This window comes from Myiozetetes cayanensis, unplaced genomic scaffold (assembly GCF_022539395.1).
Source record: "Myiozetetes cayanensis isolate MyiCay16 unplaced genomic scaffold, myiCay2020 scf598, whole genome shotgun sequence".
Lineage (NCBI taxonomy): Eukaryota > Metazoa > Chordata > Aves > Passeriformes > Tyrannidae > Myiozetetes > Myiozetetes cayanensis.
In genome coordinates this window covers 7,922-28,535 of record NW_026087851.1, presented here as the reverse complement: position 1 = coordinate 28,535, position 20,614 = coordinate 7,922, and the positions used below count along the sequence as shown (strand labels likewise).

Genomic DNA, 20,614 nt, shown 5'->3' with positions numbered 1-20,614 from the left:
TTAGGAGTTTCCCCGGTTGCACAGCGTGCTGTTTTGCTTACTTGCTTTTAATAAATTTCTACTATATTTTAAAATTCTATCTGGTCTTTTGACTATAACAAAGTGTGAGGGTCACAGAGAAATGGGAAGGGAAAAAAAATGATGACTAAAATGCCCTCTTATGGCAGTCCTTGAGAATGTGGGCAGAAAGCCTGAGGGCAGTGTCCAGTTCATGACAACTGTACCACAGGAAAACCACACAGAAATGACACAAGTTCATAACACGTGCCTGCACGGGAAAACACCAGGCCTTGATGTGAGTCTTCTGCCTGCACTCAGGTGTTATGTCCCGGAAACCCTTGGGCCTCGCATGCCAGATTTCCAAAAGTTTTCATTTAGGAAAACACGAGGCAGAAATCAGGAAATGAAAAGGCAGCAGTGCAGGAAACCAGGACACAGCCCCTACCATTAGCTGGGATGGTTCACAACTGGCATGAGCTGGTGAGAAAATTATGACTTCCACAAAGGTGCCTGTGGGCCTGAGGCAGGGCAGGACTGCTATAAAAGGCAGCCCAAGTCTCTGCTCTCTCATCCACTTCTCTCGCCTCCTTCTCCTCAGGAATCAGGTGAGTGGGAAGCCTCTTCTCCTCCTGCTGCTGCTTCACGACCACGTCTTTCCTCCCTGCAGGTCTCAGCTGATGTGGGCTGTGCTAGACCAGGGCTGGGAGCTGCTGGTGCTGGGAGAGGGAAGGGGAGAGAAGGTGTTGTGCAGAGAGAGGCTGGGACTTGGCTGAGGAGGCTGGTGGGCTTTGGGCTGGGCAGTGCAATGTGGGGCAGGGGGTGGCTTGGCTGCAGGGCTGCTTCTCATGTGTGCCCGCTTTGTGCTTGTCCCTGCCCTGTGTGCCAGGTGCCCCTGTGAGGCAGAGACATGTCCTGCTGCCAGCCCTGCAACCCTTGCTGCCAGCCCTGCGGGCCCACCCCGCTGGCCAACAGCTGCAATGAGTGCTGTGTCAGGCAGTGCCAGAGCTCCACCGTGGCCATCCAGCCCTCTGCTGTGGTGGTGACCCTGCCCGGGCCCATCCTCAGCTCCTTCCCACAGAACACCGTGGTGGGATCCTCCACCTCCGCTGCCGTTGGCAGCATCCTCAGCTGTGACGGAGTGCCCATCAACTCCGGGGGCTTTGACCTCTCCTGCATCACCAGATGCTACCCTTCCAGATGTGGGCCCTGCTAAAGGCCCTGCAAACATCCTGGGGCAACAACCTGCAAGACCTCTGATCGTGCTGCTGGATTGAAAACACAACTTTGGGACACTGCATTTAGAGCTTTGGACCACAGCTTCCTTCCACTCTCCTCTCTGTCTCCTTTTCTGCCCCTGTCTCCCAGGGCCACTTTAGTGGGACCTGATGCCCTACCTGCCTCAGCAGGGCAGGCAGAAGAACACCATATGGGATATCCTTTTAGTGGCTGCTGCTGGTGCTCTCTGCGAGCCCCCTCCTTTTCTTCCCTAGATTTATTAAAATTATGCTGCATTCAAGCCTTGGCCTCTGAGTCATCTGTTGTTCCGTGGCAACTCTTCCAGTGTGCTCAAGGTGGGGAAAGCAATGTGTGGGACTGCCTGCAGTAGCTCTTACTTTGTGCCCTTTGCCTTGATGCTGATGAAGACCAGCCTGCATCCTGCACAGCCAGTGGCCATCAGGGAGACCCTGGCTCCAAAGTGTTTCAGGAGTGGAGATGGGAAGGAACAATGGTTGGGGACAGCCCAGAACCTCATCTCTTCCTGTCCTTCCTTTGTTACCTGGCCTAGAGTCTCTGACCAGCCCACCTGGGAACAATCCAATGAGATCCACACCTCATACAGTCCCTCAGCACCTGGCAGGGCCCAGCTGCTGTCCAGACAGGCAAGGCTGAGGGAATTCAAGTTCAGATCGGTATCAGCCACACTCAAGAGATACAGTGGAGTCCCCATCCTTGTGAACCCAACACCTCCAAAAGGCTCTCACGGCTTGGGTCGCATCTTCCCTGTGCAGATGACTCGTGCCTTCACTGTTAATACCAACATTTACAAATGCTTCTCAGTTGTACTTGAAAATTTCTTTTTAGACCTTGGCCTCCAGCTGCAGGCAATGTGCCAAATCCAGGCACCCCTGGGGTATCCATGTTCTCCAGGGGGCAGAAAATGAATTCCTGAAGGTACTGCTGGGCTTGAAATAACAGCCCAGTCTCCCAGCACTGTGTGCAGCATGGGATCTTCCACACATGCTCCTCCTGCCTCGATCTGAGGGCAGAGACACCACCTTTTTCCATCAGACTGGCCACTGGGCACATCTTGTGGTGTCCAGAGACCAAGGCTTCACCTGCTCCCAGTGAGACCTTCTGCCCAAGCTCTGGTCTCCGTTGCCAGCTCCCAGATCATCTCCAGTTCCTCTTCCTTGTGCCTGTGACCCCACAGACAGCCCCTCCCCGTGGCTCAATTCAGGCACCACGATACAAGGAAGACATTAAGCTATTGGAGAGTGTCCAAAGGAGATCATGGGGATGGTGAAGGGTCTGGAGGAGAAGCCATATGAGGAGCAGCTGAGGGCACTTGGATTGACCAGCCTGCAAAAGAGAAGATTAAGAGGAGATCTCATTGGAATCTTTAACAGCATCCTGAGGGGCAGTGGAGGGGCAGGTACCAATCTTGGCTCTCTGTGACCCCTAACAGGACTCAAGGAAACATCTGGAGCTGAGCTGGGGACAGCTTAGCTTGGATATCAGGAGGAGGTTTTTCACCCACAGGGTGGTTGGGCAGTGACCAGGCTCCCCAAGGCATTGGGCACGGTCCCAAGGCTGACAGAGCTTATGAAGTGTTTGGACAATGCTCTCAGGGACAGGGTGGGATTGCTGGGCTGTCCTGTGCAGGGCCAGGAGTTGGACTCAATGATCTTGATGGGTCCCTTCTGACTCAGCACATTCCATGATTTCATAAGTGGGATGAGAAAGTCTCAGTCCTGTTAGAGACCCCTTTAAGTACTAAAACACTGTGATGAGGTCCTCCCCAAGCCTCAAGTTCTCCTGAGAGAAAAGACTGCATTCCTTCAACCTTTCCTCATAACACAAATCCTGCAGCCCTTTGGTCCTCTGAGGGGAACTCTGAGGAGTGGGAGAAACAGATTTGCTCCTGCTGGCACACACAGAAGGAAAAATGCATAGAAGTGAAAAACCCCAAAGGCACTTCTAATTGCCATAATTGGTGCAGAAGAACAGAGACCTTGACTGGCTTCCAGCTGCTTTCTCACTCTCCCTCCTCTATGGGACAAGAGAAAGTAGTATGAAAACAGTTGTGGGTTGAGGTACAGACAGTGGGATTACTCACCATGACCATCACAGGCAACCCTGGGCTTGACTCGGAGAAAATTCATTCCACTTATTACAGACAAAGCATAGTGCAGGATTGTGAGAGAGAAAAACAAAAGGGAAAAAAAAGGAAGAAGATATGGAAAAGAAAAAGCTGAAATGCTTTCCCTCCATCCCCTTCTCTGTTTCAGACTCAATTCCCCTCCATTCCTGGTTCTGCTGCTTCCTCCACCCTCAGGCAGCACACGCGGGGCAGGATGGGGTGTTGCAGTCAGTACACAACAGGATCTTTCTGTGCAAAAAGGGAGTCCACTGCACCTGCACAAGAGAATGCAGCAGGATTTGGGTCTTTTGTCCTAAATCACATGTTCCTGCCACTGAGACACAATGGCCAGGCCCTGACACTGAGTCTTTGGGGGATCTGTGGAAAATCTGTGCTTGAAAACCCGAGGAGTTTGACTCAAAGCCGTTTGATTCTCCCTGAGAATCCCTCCTACACCTCAGAGCAGAGCAGTCCATGCACCTGGTGCCTTGAGTGCAATAGACACTTGGAGGAAGGTCTCAGCCTCTGCCTCCCTCAGCACAGGCTGATGAGCTGTGCAAGTGAATCTGGCACTGGCTTGGCCATGAGGAGCCCCTGTCCCATCCCAGGCACAGCAACACTCCTGCATAAGGCATCGATGGCTCCTTGTGCAAGGGCAGCCCTCTGCTCTGCTGGCTCATGGCCACCCCAGGGGGGACCCCTGCACAGGAGCTTCACAGACTCTCCTGGCCAGGTCTATGTTCTTATCAGGCCAAGAAACATCATCAGCTGGGGGCTCTTGTGAGGACACACTGGGATGTCCCTGCCATGGCAGTCCTTGGGCAGGCAGGCGAGAAGCACGAGAGCGATGCCCAATTGCTGACACCTTTACCACAAACAAGACCACAGGAATGACCCAGGTGAACATCACCTGCATTCACGGGATGACAACAGCCCTTGATCTGAGACCTCTGCCTGTGCTGACGCCTTTCTGCCCCGGAAATCCTTGAGATTCTCTTCCCAGCACTTCCCAAAGCTTTCATATAGGAAGGCACGTGGAATTAGGCAGGAAATGAAAAGGCAGCAGTGCAGGAAACCAGGACACAGCCCCTACCATTAGCTGGGATGGTTCACAAGTGGCATGAGCTGGTGAGAAAATTATGACTTCCACACAGGTGACTGTGGGCCTGAGGCAGGGCAGGACTGCTATAAAAGGCAGCCCAAGTCTCTGCTCTCTCATCCACTTCTCTCACCTCCTTCTCCTCAGGAATCAGGTGAGTGGGAAGCCTCTTCTCCTCCTGCTGCTGCTTCAAGACCACGTCTTTCCTCCCTGCAGGTCTCAGCTGCTGTGGGCTGTGCTAGACCGGGAGCTGCTGGTGCTGGGAGAGGGAAGGGGAGAGAAGGTGTTGTGCAGAGAGAGGCTGGGACTTGGCTGAGGAGGCTGGTGGGCTTTGGGCTGGGCAGTGCAATGTGGGGCAGGAGGTGGCTTGGCTGCAGGGGGGTTGGGTGCAGGGCTGCTTCTCATGTGTGCCCGCTTTGTGCTTGTCCCTGCCCTGTGTGCCAGGTGCCCCTGTGAGGCAGAGACATGTCCTGCTGCCAGCCCTGCAACCCTTGCTGCCAGCCCTGCGGGCCCACCCCGCTGGCCAACAGCTGCAATGAGTGCTGTGTCAGGCAGTGCCAGAGCTCCACCGTCGTCATTGAACCTCCTGCTGTGCTGGTGACCCTGCCCGGGCCCATCCTCAGCTCCTTCCCACAGAACACCGTGGTGGGATCCTCCACCTCCGCTGCCGTTGGCAGCATCCTCAGCTGTGACGGAGTGCCCATCAACTCCGGGGGCTTTGACCTCTCCTGCATCACCAGCTGCTACCCTTCCAGATGTGGGCCCTGCTAAAGGCCCTGCAAACATCCTGGGGCAACAACCTGCAAGACCTCTGATCGTGCTGCTGGACTGAAAACACAACTTTGGGACAGTGCATTTAGACTTTTTGCCTCTTCTTTCCTTCTTCTCCTCTCTTCTCTCTCTTCCCTTCCTGTCCTGTCACCACCACTCAATGCCCCCCTCCTGGGGACCTTTTGGCATCCCTCCCTCCCTCTGCAGTGCAGGCAGAGGGACACACCCACTGCATGTCAGTGGCTGCTGCTGGTGCCCTCTGTCAGCCACCTCCTTTGCTTCTTTAGACTTAATAAAGTTGTTTTGCATCCAAGCCTGGGCCTCTGAGTCCTCCTTTCTTTCTGTGGTAGCTCTTTCATGCAGCTCAGGGGAAATGATGCAGGAAGCAGAGATAGGACAATCTGTAGTGGGTTTGTCTTTATGCCCTTTCCTCTGGATCTGACAGACACATGGCTGGCTACTCCACAGCAAAGACCATTAGGGAGAAGATGGCCCCCTAAAGTAGCAGTAGTGGGTGTGGGAAACAGCAATGCCAGGGCACAGCCCACAAACTCATCCTTTCCTACACCTCCCTTACATTGTCCCTTCTGCCCACCTCATGACCAGACAGGCAGGGCTGGGGTGTTTCATGGGTTAGCTTTGGGATCAGCCACACAAAGGGCTACTCTGTGGAGCCCTTTTAGGTGGATATAGCATGAAGGAAGCTCTGACCCTCGTGAAACTAAGTAGTAAACCATTAATCTTTTGTAAGTAAAATAGGGCTAACCTGTAACCTTGTGAAAATAAAGCACATCTCAGGAATTATTTTTAGGAGCAGCAGTACTCACAGGATGTATCTAATGTCCAAGTGATGGGTGCAATATGGTGCTTCACACCCCAGATACAGGACCTGAACTGGTACAAACAGGACTTGTGGTCTGGCTATTAACCCAGGTGGCAGAGAGCCTGCACAGCAAGGACAGTTCAAAAGTGTCACCAAGAGGAAGGTCTTGAGCCTTCATCTGACGACCCTCAAAGACCCTCTGGGTGGTAACACACACACAAGGAGGCAGAAACCATGGAAATGAGTTCTGAGAAATAATTGGCTTAAACCTGCCCATTCCAAGAACTGTAATGACTAGGAATACTGTAAATGTACATAAGAGGCCTACACTGTTCTGACAGGTGTGCATGTTAGGGGGAGATGTCACCCGTGCTGCCCAGTGCCCCAATAAAGGGAATACCTCCTGGATGACACTTGGTGGTCACTGAGTTTTGTCACTTCAGCATGAAGAGCCTTTACTAGGAAAGATTCCTGGCAGGAATGTCCACTGCAGTGGAGAGAAGGCCACAGTGGAGCAGGTCCTGCTGCTGGGACCTGTTGCACTGTCAGGGAGATGTGCTGCAACATTCCCTCTGCAGGAGGGTCTGGACAGTCTGGATATCTGGGCCAAGCCCACAGTGTGAGGTTCAACAAGGCTGAGTTCCAGGTCCTACACTTTAGCCACAATAACCCCCTGCAGGCTGGGGGAGAGCGGTTGGAAAGAGGCCCAGTGGGAAAGGACCTGGTGTTGCTGGTGGACAGTGGTGGAACAGGAACCAGACTGTGCCCAGCTGGCCAAGAAGGCCAAGGGCATCCTGGCCTGTATCAGGAATAGTGTCCAGCAGGACCAGGGCAGTGAAGGTGCCCGTCTACTGTGCATTGGTGAGGTCACACCTTGAGTGCTGTGTCCAGTTCTGGGCCCCTCAATTCAAGCAAGGCATTCAGGTTCTGGAACAAGTCCAGAAGAAGGCAATGAAGCCGGAGAAGGGTCTAGACAGTATAACCTGTGAAGAGAGGCTGAAGGAGCTGGGGGTTTATCTTGGAGAAGACAAACCACCAGATTTCTTCCAGCAGCGCTGCTTTCCAGCCTCTCATTCTCCAAAACATCCAGGGTTGCCCCATTCCAGCTGCAGAATCTGGCACCTCCCACAGTTGAAGTTCCCATGGCTGCTGCTTGCCCAGCTCTCCAATCTGCCAAGGTCTCTCTGCAGGGCCTCCCTGCCCTCAAGGGACTCAACAGCCCCTCCCAGTTTTGGGTCACCTGCACACTTGCTCAGAGTCCCTTCCAGTGCTGTGTCCAAGTCATCGATGGAGAAGTCAAAGAGCACAGGGCCCAAGATGGAGCCCTGTGGAACCCCCCTAGTGACAGGCCACAGTTTGATGTCACCCCAGTCACTGCCACCCTCTGTGCCCGACCCGTGAGCCACTTGCTCAGCCAGCACAGGATGTGTTTACCCAGCTCTGAGCTGGACAGTTTGTCCAGAGGGATCCTGCGAGACACCGCACTGTGAGCTTTACTGAAATCCAAAAAGATCACATCAGCTGGCTTCCCTTGATCAACCAGGTGGGTCACCTTGTCCTAGAAGGAGATCAGGTTGCAGGAGCAGGACTCTCCCCTCAAGAAGCTGTGCTGGCTGTGACCAGTGACTGCATTGTCTTTCAGATGTTTTTCAGTACCTCCCAGGAACACCTTCTCCATCATTTTATGAGGTCCTTCATGAAGTGAGACTGACAGGCCTGCAGTTCCCAGGGTCCTCCTTCCTTTCTTTGTTGAAAATGGGGACAATGTTTACCAGCTTTCAGTCAGCTGGGACTCACCAGTGCTGAGTACAGGGGGACAGTCACTGCCCTGGTTCTGCTGGACACTAATCCTGATACAGGCCAGGATGCCCTTGGCCTTCTTGCCCAGCAGGGCCCAGTCTGGCTCCTGATCAGCCACTGTCCATCAGCAGCCCCAGGTCCTTTTCTGCTGGGCCTCTTTCCAACTGCTCTGCCCTCAGCCTGTAGAGCTTCAGGGGGTTATTGGAGCCCATCTGTAGCACCTGGCACTTGGTCTTGTTGAACCTCCCTCTGCTGCCATAGCAAATGTACCCAGCCTGTCCAGACCCTCCTGCAGAGGGAATGTTGCAGCAGAGCTCACAGACAGGATAACAGGTCCCAGCAGCAGGACCTGCTCCACTGCGGGCTTCTCTCCACTGCAGTGGACATTCCTGCCAGGAATCTTTTCTAGGGCGGGCTCTTCATGGGGTCACAGCTTCTTTCATGGTACATCCACCTGCAAAGGGCTCCATTGACGCAGTTTTGCTTGAGGAAAAGGGAGCAGACCAGCACAGGGTCTTGCCTAGCCTGTACATGTTAACGAGGCTATTGGCAATGGCTGGATGGTGCGCCTCACATTAGTGTGTAGCCCAAAACAAAGAGACAAACACACAAAGCTAGTGAACGCACGAACAGCCAAGGCTGATCTGAATTTATTTTAACAAGATGGTGGGGTTTATAGGGGAAAGGAGAGAATTGTCTAGAAAGTGAGTAGAACTTGGGCGGAGCATGCAAGTCCGCTTGCACGGAATGGTTAAAGGGTAATACATAAACATTAGGAGGTGGGAACATAGGTGGTAACAACTTAGAAGAACATGATTGGTAGGTACCTCATGGTACCTTGACCAATGGAGTGCTACCTCCAAGCCTGTCAGCCTCCCTCAGCCCATGAGGGAGAAGGGGAAATGGCGGGAAATCAACCTACGAATAGGTTTTAACATTAATCAAACTATCACAAAATGTCAATCTTCACAAGATGGTTTTTCCATTCTTCAAAAGATGTTTCTTTTTCCTCTGCATGCTTCCATTTCTGGAATGCGGATTCCATATCTACATAATTGTTGTTATCTCCAACACTCCATCAAAAACCTGATCCCAAATACCTGATCTCTTTTGTGTTGCTGATCTCAGACCTCACACGTGAAACAGCTCAGCCCTGTCTGTCTGGACACAAGCTGGGCAGAACAGTGAATGCAAGAGAGGTGTAGGAAGAGATGAGGTTGTGGACTGTGCCCAGGCATTGCTGTTTCACATCCCCACTGTTACAGTCAAAAGACCAGGTATATTTTTTAAAATATAGTAGAAATTTATTAAAAATGTAAAAGAAATTTATTAAAGTCAAAGAAGCAAAACAGCTCGCTGGGAGACCGGGGGAAACTCCTGTTCCACCAACGGTCTGCCCCGAGGCAAGCCCACACCCCACTTTTTATATCCCCCTCTACCTCCACCCCTTAAGTCTCTTTCGATTTCTTTATTGAGTTCCATTTCGCAGCCTTCCCCAATATTGGTCCTTGTTTCGTGGGCTCCCCTGATATTGGTCCTTGCTTTCGTGGGCTCCATCTCACCACCTGAGCTCAGCCAGTGTTTTGGTTAGACCAATGTTTTTGTTAGACCATAGTCCTTAGTGTCTGCCATCTGAAAATTTCCAGAGGGGGTAAGTCCTTTCCTTTGGTTCTTTGCTGTTTCATTCTATTCTGCTTCCCTATAAGTCTGCTCAGAAAAAACACTTCTAAAATGACAAGACATAACATACAAATTCATAGCAAATTATAATTATTGCTCCTTATTACCTATTACAGACACAACATTGTGGCTTGATACTTACAATTCAAACCAACCACTAACATTACAAATATAATTTCATTAGCAAATTATCCACCTTTGCTTTTATTAACTATTACACCCAGACCTGTCAGTTTGAAGCCATCACCCCCTGTTAATCTTTGCTTTGATTAGCCAGGGACATCTTTGTGAGCTCCAGGGGAAAGGGCACAAAGCAAAATCAACTACGGGGAGTCCACTCTGCTTTCTCCAGGATTTACCACTGAGTGCATTGGAAGAGCAGCAAAGGAAGGAAAGAGAACTCGGAGTCCCAGGTTTGGATGCAAAACAACTTTATTGAGAGTAAAGAAACAAAGGAGGTGGCTGACAGAGGGCACCAGCAGCAGAGGGAGGGAGGCCACAGGGTCCCCAGGAGGGTGGCATTGGGTGGTGATGACAGGACAGGAAGGGAAAAGAGAGAAGAGAGAAGGAAAGAAGAGGCAGAAAGTCTAAATGCCGTGTCCAAAGTCGTGTTTTCAGTGCAGCAGAATGATCAGAGGTCTTGCAGGTTGTTGCCCCAGGATGTTTGCAGGGCCTTTAGCAGGGCCCACATCTGGAAGGGTAGCAGCTGGTGATGCAGGAGAGGTCAAAGCCCCCGGAGTTGATGGGCACTCCGTCACAGCTGAGGATGCTGCCAACGGCAGCGGAGGTGGAGGATCCCACGGCGGTGTTCTGTGGGAAGGAGCTGAGGATGGGCCCGGGCAGGGTCACCAGCACAGCAGGAGGTTCAATGACGACGGTGGAGCTCTGGCACTGCCTGACACAGCACTCATTGCAGCTGTTGGCCAGCGGGGTGGGCCCGCAGGGCTGGCAGCAAGGGTTGCAGGGCTGGCACTGCTGGCACTTCTCAGGGCACGACATGTCTCGAGCCTGGGGCTGCACCTGGCACACAGGGCAGGGAGCAAGCAGAGCACACGCACACCTCAGCAACAGCCCGCCAAGCACCACCAGCAAGCCAAGGCACCTGCTGCTGCCTGGCCAGGGACAGGCTCTGCAGGGGCCAACAGGGTAGCCTTGCCCTGAGCCCAGCAGGGCCTGCACACATCAGCCAGGCCCAGGGCTGCTCCTGCCTAAGCTGCAGGAAAAGAAGCCCCTCAGCCCAGCTCAGCCTCTGGCCACAACACACGCTCTGCCCTCTGCCCACACCACCCCCATCCCAGAGCCCTCCCACAACAACAAGGAGCAGGGATGGGCTGCAAAACTCCACCCTGTGCTAGAGAGGGGAGGAGAAAGGGGGTGTCCACTCACCGGGTTGCTGAGGACAAGGAGGTGACAGAAGGGCTTGAGAGAGCCACCAGTCAGGCTGGCTTTTATGCTGGCCCCACAGAGCCTCAGGGCCCAAAGGCCGTGCTGCATAAGTGACGATTTTCCTGCATGATCCCAGTGAACGGAAACATCTCAGGGAATGACATGGCACGAGTTTTTCTTTTGTCATTGTGGGCAGAAGTTGTGATCTAAGTGCACAAAGAAGAGGCAGGTGATGCCAGCCTGGGGCACTCTGCTCCTGCTGACAGGAAGGTTCCCAGCAGCTCCCAGCCCTCCAGCCTTTGGCTCATCACCCAAGGGCTCCCCTGAGCTGTACCTGAGTTCACCTCTGATCCCAGCCATGGCTTCCATATGAGACAGGAGCAAGGACCCTGGGAAACAGCTCAGTGCCCCAAGGCTGCCTGAAGGGAGCATGAGAAGTGATGGCCTGGGGTCAGGATTCTCCTCAATGAGACCTGAGTGCCGTGGCCCTCTCCAGATCTCTGTAGAACAAGACGGGGAGCTGAGACTGTGTCAGTGCCTGGCACTGTTGGGGAGGGATGCCACTACAGGCCCTGGAATGCTTGGGCTCAGCCTTGGGCTCAGCCACAGCTGAGGACACCCCCAGAGGCACTGACACGTTCCCAACCTGCCCAGGGAGTACAAGGACCAACCCAGATGCACAGACACAGCAAAGGTGCCCAAGGACTCGGACAGGAGGTTGCACACAAAGTGCTCTGCCCTGTGCACAGAGGGACACGTGCAGGCCAGAGGCTCCCAGGGGGTGATCCCAGGGGAGCACAAGCACAGGGATGTGCAGACACTCATACAGTTTGGGGCACAGTCCTACTGCCACACCCATTAGTGGGGATCAGCACGGGGGCAGAGGGGATGGGAAGGGATGGGAGTGAGGAGCTGCTGGGGAGCTGCTGTCAGAGCAGGGACGGGGCCTCTGAGCAGCACAGATGCTCAGGCAGCAGTGCCAGAGGAGCCTCAGGGACTGGCCAGCCAGAGGAGGAAGCCAAAGTGTTCTGATCAACAGGACAGGACCAACAGTCAGGGGAGGACTTGGGTGATGAGCCAAGGAAGGGAGGGCTGGGAGAGCTGGGGCCCTTCCTAACAGCAATAAATAAAAAAGTCAGGAAACATTACAGAAATCCGCCAGAGTGCCCCAACCTGGCATCACCTGACTCCTCTGGATCTATTGTGCACTTATGTCATAACTTCTGTACAGAACAGCACATCTTGGCCCCAGAAATCCTGCAATCTCTCCTACCTGCAGTCACAAGTGTCCATGAGGGAATGGGCATGATGTAAGCCAGGAAATGCAAAGTCACCACAGACGGAAACACCAACACGTGCCATGTCATTCCCTGAGATGTTTCCATTCACTGGGATCATGCAGGAAAATTGTCACTTATGCAGCACGGCCTTTGGGCCCTGAGGCTCTGTGGGGCCAGCATAAAAGCCAGCCTGACTGGTGGCTCTCTCAAGCCCTTCTGCCACCTCCTTGTCCTCAGCAACCCGGTGAGTGGACACCCCCTTTCTCCTCCCCTCTCTAGCACAGGGTGGAGCTTTGCAGCCCATCCCTGCTCCTTGTTGTTGTGGGAGGGCTCTGGGATGGGGGTGGTGTGGGCAGAGGGCAGAGCGTGTGTTGTGGCCAGAGGCTGAGCTGGGCTGAGGGGCTTCTTTTCCTGCAGCTTAGGCAGGAGCAGCCCTGGGCCTGGCTGATGTGTGCAGGCCCTGCTGGGCTCAGGGCAAGGCTGCCCTGTTGGCCCCTGCAGAGCCTGTCCCTGGCCAGGCAGCAGCAGGTGCCTTGGCTTGCTGGTGGTGCTTGGCGGGCTGTTGCTGAGGTGTGCGTGTGCTCTGCTTGCTCCCTGCCCTGTGTGCCAGGTGCAGCCCCAGGCTCGAGACATGTCGTGCCCTGAGAAGTGCCAGCAGTGCCAGCCCTGCAACCCTTGCTGCCAGCCCTGCGGGCCCACCCCGCTGGCCAACAGCTGCAATGAGTGCTGTGTCAGGCAGTGCCAGAGCTCCACCGTCGTCATTGAACCTCCTGCTGTGCTGGTGACCCTGCCCGGGCCCATCCTCAGCTCCTTCCCACAGAACACCGCCGTGGGATCCTCCACCTCCGCTGCCATTGGCAGCATCCTCAGCTGTGACGGAGTGCCCATCAACTCCGGGGGCTTTGACCTCTCCTGCATCACCAGCTGCTACCCTTGCAGATGTGGGCCCTGCTAAAGGCTCTGCAAACATCCTGGAGCAACAACCTGCAAGACCTCTGATTGTTCTGCTGGATTGAAAACACGACTTTGGGACACAGCATTTAGACTTTCAGCCTCTTCTTTCCTTCTCTCTTTTCTCTCTTCCCTTCCTGTCCTGTCACCACCACCCAATGCCACCCTCCTGGGGACCTTTTGGCCTCCCTCTCTCTGCAGTGCAGGCAGAGGGACACCCCCACTGCATGTCAGTGGCTGCTGCTGGTGCCCTCTGTGAGCCACCTCCTTTGCTTCTTTAGACTTAATAAAGTTGTTTTGCATCCAAATCTGGGCCTCTGATTCCTCCTTTCTTTCTGTGGCAACTCTTCCATTGAGCTCAGGGAAGAAGGTGGAGGAAGCAGAGGGTGGGACTCTCTGCAGTTGATTTTCCTTTGTGCCCTTTCTCTTGGAGCTCACAAACACGTCTCCAGGAGTGGGAGTGGTGAGGCACTGGAAAAAACTATCCAGAATTGTTGTGGATACCTTAACCCTTGAAGTGTTCAAGGTGAGATTGGACAGGGCTTTGGGTAAACTGGTTTTGTGGGTGGCATTTCTGCAAAGCTTTTGGGGATAGGATGTGTGGAAGTAAATGGTCACCAAGTTCCTTCTCAACCCAAATAAATTTCTGATGGAATAGCTTTTCACTGGGCCATCACCCATATGACAAGTGTGCTGAGTGTTGGGCAGAGTTGATTCCCTTTTGGAGACTGTTGGAACTGAGTCTCTCAGACCAGCAGGAGCCACTGGACCCTTCTGACAGAGCCCATCCTAGCAGTTTTCTCCCCCAGCACCCAAAACTTGCACATCTACACAATACAGAGTGTCCAACACAGAGCAAAACACAACTCGATGAATAAGAATTTCAACTGCAAAGCACCAGTCCAGGCATCAGAAAGGGATGGATGTAAATTTGAATAACCTAAGAAGTGATATTACTGCTCCCTCAGCAAAGAGGGAATTTGCCTGGCCTCCCTCTTAATGGGGGAGATGAGTTTGTGTAATTTGGCCCTGAATCACATGTCCCTGTTTGCCTAGACACAGTTGCTGACAACTCTGATTCAGCTTTTTGGGGGCTATGGAAATCCTGGTGCTCAAACACCCAAACGAGTCCACAGCTCTTTGACTGTCCCAGTGCCACCCAGAAGGTCTGTCCTACATCTCCCAGCAGAGCAACATCTGGACCCTGATCCCTTCAGTTCCACACACACTTGGCACAGGCTCTCAGCAGCATTCCATCCGCAGGGAATTGATTCAGGGATCAGGGCCTGCTCAGGGGACAGGAGTTCTTGGCTTTCCCCCTGAACAGAAAGCAACAGGTGGAGGGTGCAGGAGGCAGAGGCTGCATTCCAGTTGTCTGGACACTTCTGTGCAGGGTGAAGGGCAGCGCTGTTCAGCTGGAGATTGGCTCCTTCTGGTGGGGGCAACCACTACTCTGTGGTGCTCAAGGAACACCCAGGGCAGAGCCAGAGCTGGAACCTTCTGGTGCCCTCCTGATGGGCATCACACACACGACTGACACACGTGTGCTCGGGAATGTCTGCCTTGGACCCTGCAAAAATCTGGACATGCTCAGCAGGACAGAAAAACATAAAAAAGGAGGAACTGTGTGTAGGTGATGTTAGGAACACCTCTGACAGAACGAGATGAGAGTACCCTAGTGTGGCATGATGGAGAGGTTTAAATTTAGAGGAGGCTAAGAATTTTAGGGCAAAATGCAGTATCCATTCCCTGGAGGAAATGTGGCCATCATGCTCTCCATAAAACTGAATCATCTGCTCAGAGGAACAGAACGGAGAGTGGAACAAAGTGGCGAATACTAGCCCCCCTCTATTTGTAGCAGTTATTAATATAATAAATAATAAGTCCCATGGGGACCATAGTGACACCAACGTGATGTGTAACAAGAGAGAGAGAGATCATTTATTCAAGGAGTCCCAGCTTATATAGCAGTTTCAAATGCTGCCACGTCACACAGGTAACTTCTTAAGCCAATCCCATACAAGCATTCAACAGAGCATGTGTGACAGAGTATTTAAAACTACAACTCCCAGGATGCTTTGCAGCACCTGCTGTAACCAGACCCCACAATTCCCCCATTTTTATTAATAACAAAAGAGTGTAAATTCAAAAAACAGTGCAATTCTTAACAAGACGTTTTTCACTTGACATAGTAAACTTATTTCTTGATTAAACCTTATTTACCTAAGGGTTTTTTGCAATTGGGTAGAACAAAAACCTTTATCAATCTTAGGGTTTACATATAACTGGGGAAAAGTTACTTTATTAAACCGCAAGGAAAAGTTTAAAGGAGGAACATCATGTTTTGAGTTGTCTTTTATTAAGGCGATGTATTAGAGGTAGTGTTTGTTGTGTGTGTTTGTTTTAGATATTTGGTATAATGTGTATATGGTTCACATAGATTCATACATTCATACAATCTCTCTTTCACTCATTCGGGTAGCCACCCCAATCATTTTTCATTCATGCATACATGTAATCTTTATTTTGTTTTCATATTCTAGCTATACAACTTAAACTTTTATGGAGTGTTTGGTCAGAATGAAAATTGTTTGACTCAGGATTTACTTACTTAATTACATGCATATTCTGTCTACTCCCCTTGTTTTGTTGTGAATATGGAATTTTAATGAATTTAAGGTATAATAGTGGTAAGTAGTGTGTATATTTCTGAGTGTGTACTTAGAGAAATGAATAGGTAAGTTATTATTATAATGTGTTAACTAATAACAATAGAAATTCTTAAAGATGTTAATTATTACTTAAATGAGATAGTTACAAACTTAAACTTATTTAGATACATTTAAGAATTTAACAATTTTAAACAATATTCAGTAAATGTGACTATTAGTAATTTAAAGAAGGCTACAGGAAAATTAGAAAGTTAAAAATGTATTAATAAGGCAATGTTGAATTTTTCTGTCTTATTAGTGTGAATAGAAAATTAAAGACAGTTAACTAAATTATTTTAGATAAAAACATTTGTAATAATTTCTAAAGGCTTATATGTAAAACATGTAAAAACAGTCAGTAATATAGTGTCTGTATAGTTTTGGCCCCGGCCCGGGTCCTTGCCCGGGGCCGCCGCCGCCTCTCTCACGGGAGTGGGGAGGCGGTGTTGTCACTGTTGAGGCTCCCAGAGGAGCCGTAGTCGCTGCGGCCATGGCCCGGCCCGCTCACGGTCGGGGCCATGTCGCTGGTCATCGCCGCCGGGCCTCGGCTCGGCCTGGTGCCGCGTTGTGCTGCCTGTGCGGCTGTCCCGGGCCGCGCTGCTGCGGCCGCGTGGTCCGCTTCAGGGGAGCGGCAGCATGGGTGGGCTGGCTCGCTGACGCGGCCGTCAGCTCTAGGCACGGCCCGACCGTCAGCACGGGCTGCCCACGCTCCAAGTGCAGGCGGGCGGTGAAGGCCTCGCAGCTCTGCGCCCCTGACACGTGCTCACCAAAGCCGCTGCGCCGCCTTCAGCGCCCTGCGTCACCCCAGCTTCATTTACAAACTTGTGCCACAGTCCCAGCGCACGCCTGCTTGGCCGCCTGGGACGGCCGCGGGGCCGCCCCACGGCTTCTCTTCAGGCACAGCGGCCGCCTCCCCGGCCCGGAGTTCCACACGGAGCTCCATTGGGAGCTCCATGCGGGTCGGGGGTGTGGCGGGAGTCGTCGCCAGCTGCGGCGGGGCTTCTGCGCTCGGGTCACCGCCTCCCGTTCGGCCGCGCCTCAGCCGGGCCTTGGCCCGCTTGCGGGCTCCGGGCAGAGGCGCCCTGCGGCGGCGCCACTCCGACCGCCCAGCTCCCTCCACGCTGTGCGCCGGGCCCGCCGCTCCCGGTGGTGCCGCCACCGCTGCCATCTGGGTTCGCGCAGGAACCGCCGCCGCAGCCTGGTCGACACCAGCCGGTACCGCGAGAGGAAGTCGCTGTTGCTGCCGAGCCCCGTCCCGGAGCCGCCCGGCTCGGGGGGGCCGGAGTCGCCACCCGCTGTCAGCAGTCCTGCGGAGCCGTGCGCAGCTCCGTCCCCAGCCAGACTCGCTGCGGCTGCCGAGCGCCTCGACAGCCCCGCGCTCTGTGCCCGCCGCGGGCCTCGCCGCTCGCAACGTCGAGCGGCTATCACGTATCTTTTTTAAACATCGCGCTGCTGTTGCTGGTAGGCACAGCAGTTGTTGCTTAGCTACCGGCTCCCAGCACGGACCATGTTCCATGCATGCCTTCAGCAGAGGCAGTTCACAACATGGCCAAGAGACAGGAAGAGAAGGCATCAACTTCTGCTCCCGGCATGGGCAAGATGGCGCCGCCCACGCTCCGGCGTGGTCTCCACGTGTCTGCAGGTTTTTAATGGCTTGGGGATTCAAAGTTTGTTCCCTTTTACTAGTCACATAATCCGCGACACGCGCCTTCTTTCCGGAATTCACGTATTCGCGAAAATTCAGCACAAAAAGGTATATTCTAAGGCTCTTCTTCCGTGCTCTCGGACCCCCTCCCCCTTTCCACACTACAGTAGTACGTGGAGTTCCATGCTTTACAATGTTTGGGGGAGGGGAAGATTCAAAGTTTCTCTCTGTGGACGAGTTCTTTTGCGAGGGTTTTAAAGTGTCCACCTTTTTTACTTTTGTTTTTTCTCTGCTTTTCCACTCTTTTTTCCAAACAATTTCACTAGGAATTGTAAATAACAGCAGTCCTAAAACAGTTATTTTCATCAATTTTAAAAGTTCAGCTATTTTATTTTTGTTAACTTGTCTCCAAAGTCTTTTCAATATTAAGCTTAGGGCTTTTGCAATATTCTGCGGTTCACGTGAATTAAAAGTTTTCATTTTTTCTCTTTTTCTTTTTTCTCCCGCCCTCTCACCTGGGACGTAGATTTTTCTTCTCGAGAGCGTCCTCTCAAAACGTAGGCAATTCCCTACTGAATTCAGGCCTTTTTTCGAGCTCAATCGCGGTTTCTCCCGCCTACGCCCATCAGAGTTTCCTTTCCTCTGGTACCTGGCGTTTATTTCTTTTTCACGGCGGACGTCCCTCAGCGTTAAATATAGGCTGGTACCTGACGTCTGGTCCGTATTTCTTCCTGATTCAGGATAAGGCTTAGGTCCCTGTTTGGGCGCCATATGTAGCAGTTATTAATATAATAAATAATAAGTCCCATGGGGACCATAGCGACACCAACGTGATGTGTAACAAGAGAGAGAGAGATCGTTTATTCAAGGAGTCCCAGTTTATATAGCAGTTTCAAATGCTGCCACGTCACACAGGTAACTTCTTAAGCCAATCCCATACAAGCATTCAACAGAGCATGTGTGACAGAGTACTTAGAACTACAACTCCCAGGATGCTTTGCAGCACCTGCTGTAACCACACCCCACATCTATTCAAATGCCAGTGGAAAGGGGGGACACTGTGGTACTGTGCAGGTCATGAGTCCATACAGTACCTGTCAGCCAAGGGAGAATCAAGGTGTTCTGCTGCTGAGCCAACAACCATGTCGAATGCCCTCCGGAGGTGCCAAGCCACCACCACCCTGCTCTCATTAGGTGTGGCAAGACAACTCGACAGCAATCAGAAATAAAAGGTATTTAGGACTAAAGCCACACAAGCTCCCCCAAAACATAAAGAAAAAATATAAAAGTAAGTTCGGGATGGGGGAAAGTTGGGAAAGGACTCCACCAAAACTCTTGGGGTCAGTCGATGGCCTGAGCCCATTTCTTCCCCCCACAGGGACACCAACTGCAGAAGCAAAGTACTCTACACTTGGTAACTATTGCTTTTAGGACTAGAGCTTGTGTTTGCTTTGCATATCCCACTAGATTGCTTTAAAATGCATTTTTGTGCCAGACACTATCACTGACAACCATAACACTTATTACCCTGCCACAATTTGTATTGCAAAGAGTGGTACTCCATGAACTGTTAGAGTGAGTCCTTTCAGTTGCTGGCAGCAGACAACACTTTGGCAGGGCCTGCTCAGGGGTCTTCATGTTGTTGGTTGAGCCCCTCTGAGAAAAGCAGTCGAATCACCTTCAATCTGGTGAATCTCTTGCTGAAGGGTCTCGGTACAAGACGCTGACAGACTGGTTGGACAAGAGGCTCTCCACTTTCCTGGGGGCACCGACAAGCAACACCTAAACTCTCCATTTTCACATGACACCTGGGAACGGACCAGGCGACCAAAAATGTACCTTGTCTTCCCAAAGGGTCTGCAGAGAGTGTACAGAGAGAGGATGGGGTGATTGACACCAGCACAACTTTCATGAAAGCACTTTAAATAGAGAACAGGGTCAAACCTTGCCAGCACAAGTGCAGCTGAGGGCAACAAAGGGTGACTGTCACTAGACAGAAAGGAGGGGAAAGACAAAAGGATGTTTCATGTCCGCTCCCATGGAAGTCCTTCGCCATGTGGGCAGGAAGCACAAGAGCTGTGTCCATTTCAGGACAACTGTACCATAGGAAAACCACCCAGAAATTACACTGGCTCACATCACCTGCTTGCACGGGAAGACACCAGGCCTTGATCTGAGCCTTCTACCTGCACTCAGGTGTTTATGTCCCGGAAACCCTTGGGCCTCTCATCCCAACACTTACAGAATTCTTCCTATAGGAAAGCACGTGGAATGCACAGGAAATGAAAATGCAGAAGTGCAGAAAACCAGGACACAGCCCCTACCATTAGCTGGGATGGTTCACAACTGGCATGAGCTGGTCAACAAATTATGACTTCCACAAAGGTGCCTGTGGGCCTGAGGCAGGGCAGGACTGCTATAAAAGGCAGCCCAAGTCTCTGCTCTCTCATCCACTTCTCTCATCTCCTCCTCCTCAGGAATCAGGTGAGTGGGAAGCCTCTTGTCCTCCTGCTGCTGCTTCAAGACCACGTCTTTCCTCCCTGCAGGTCTCAGCTGATGTGGGCTGTGCTAGGCCAGGGCTGGGAGCTGCTGGTGCTGGGAGAGGGAAGGGGAGAGAAGGTGTTGTGCAGAGAGAGGCTGGGACTTGGCTGAGGAGGCTGGTGGGCTTTGGGCTGGGCAGTGCAATGTGGGGCAGGAGGTGGCTTGGCTGCAGGGGGGTTGGGTGCAGGGCTGCTTCTCATGTGTGCCCGCTTTGTGCTTGTCCCTGCCCTGTGTGCCAGGTGCCCCTGTGAGGCAGAGACATGTCCTGCTGCCAGCCCTGCAACCCTTGCTGCCAGCCCTGCGGGCCCACCCCGCTGGCCAACAGCTGCAATGAGTGCTGTGTCAGGCAGTGCCAGAGCTCCACCGTCGTCATTGAACCTCCTGCTGTGCTGGTGACCCTGCCCGGGCCCATCCTCAGCTCCTTCCCACAGAACACCGTGGTGGGATCCTCCACCTCCGCTGCCGTTGGCAGCATCCTCAGCTGTGACGGAGTGCCCATCAACTCCGGGGGCTTTGACCTCTCCTGCATCACCAGCTGCTACCCTCGCAGATGTGGGCCCTGCTAA

At 52.6% G+C, this 20,614-nt stretch overlaps 2 protein-coding genes and 3 pseudogenes across 2 annotated transcripts; 4 read left to right on the top strand and 1 right to left on the bottom strand.

Annotated features, from left to right (window-relative positions):
- Positions 1 to 491: 491 nt before the first annotated feature.
- Positions 492 to 1,213, top strand: LOC126650262 (feather keratin Cos1-2-like; annotated as a pseudogene).
- Positions 1,214 to 4,500: 3,287 nt separating this feature from the next.
- Positions 4,501 to 5,231, top strand: LOC126650259 (feather keratin Cos2-2-like; annotated as a pseudogene).
- Positions 5,232 to 10,209: 4,978 nt separating this feature from the next.
- Positions 10,210 to 10,533, bottom strand: LOC126650254 (feather keratin Cos2-2-like). The gene has a single exon (XM_050334810.1). The coding sequence runs from the start codon at positions 10,531 to 10,533 to the stop codon at positions 10,210 to 10,212; it is 324 nt and encodes a 107-aa protein (XP_050190767.1).
- Positions 10,534 to 12,831: 2,298 nt separating this feature from the next.
- Positions 12,832 to 13,155, top strand: LOC126650255 (feather keratin Cos2-2-like). Its single transcript, XM_050334811.1, has one exon. The coding sequence runs from the start codon at positions 12,832 to 12,834 to the stop codon at positions 13,153 to 13,155; it is 324 nt and encodes a 107-aa protein (XP_050190768.1).
- A 6,722-nt stretch (positions 13,156 to 19,877) lies between these two features.
- Positions 19,878 to 20,614, top strand: LOC126650258 (feather keratin Cos1-1/Cos1-3/Cos2-1-like; annotated as a pseudogene).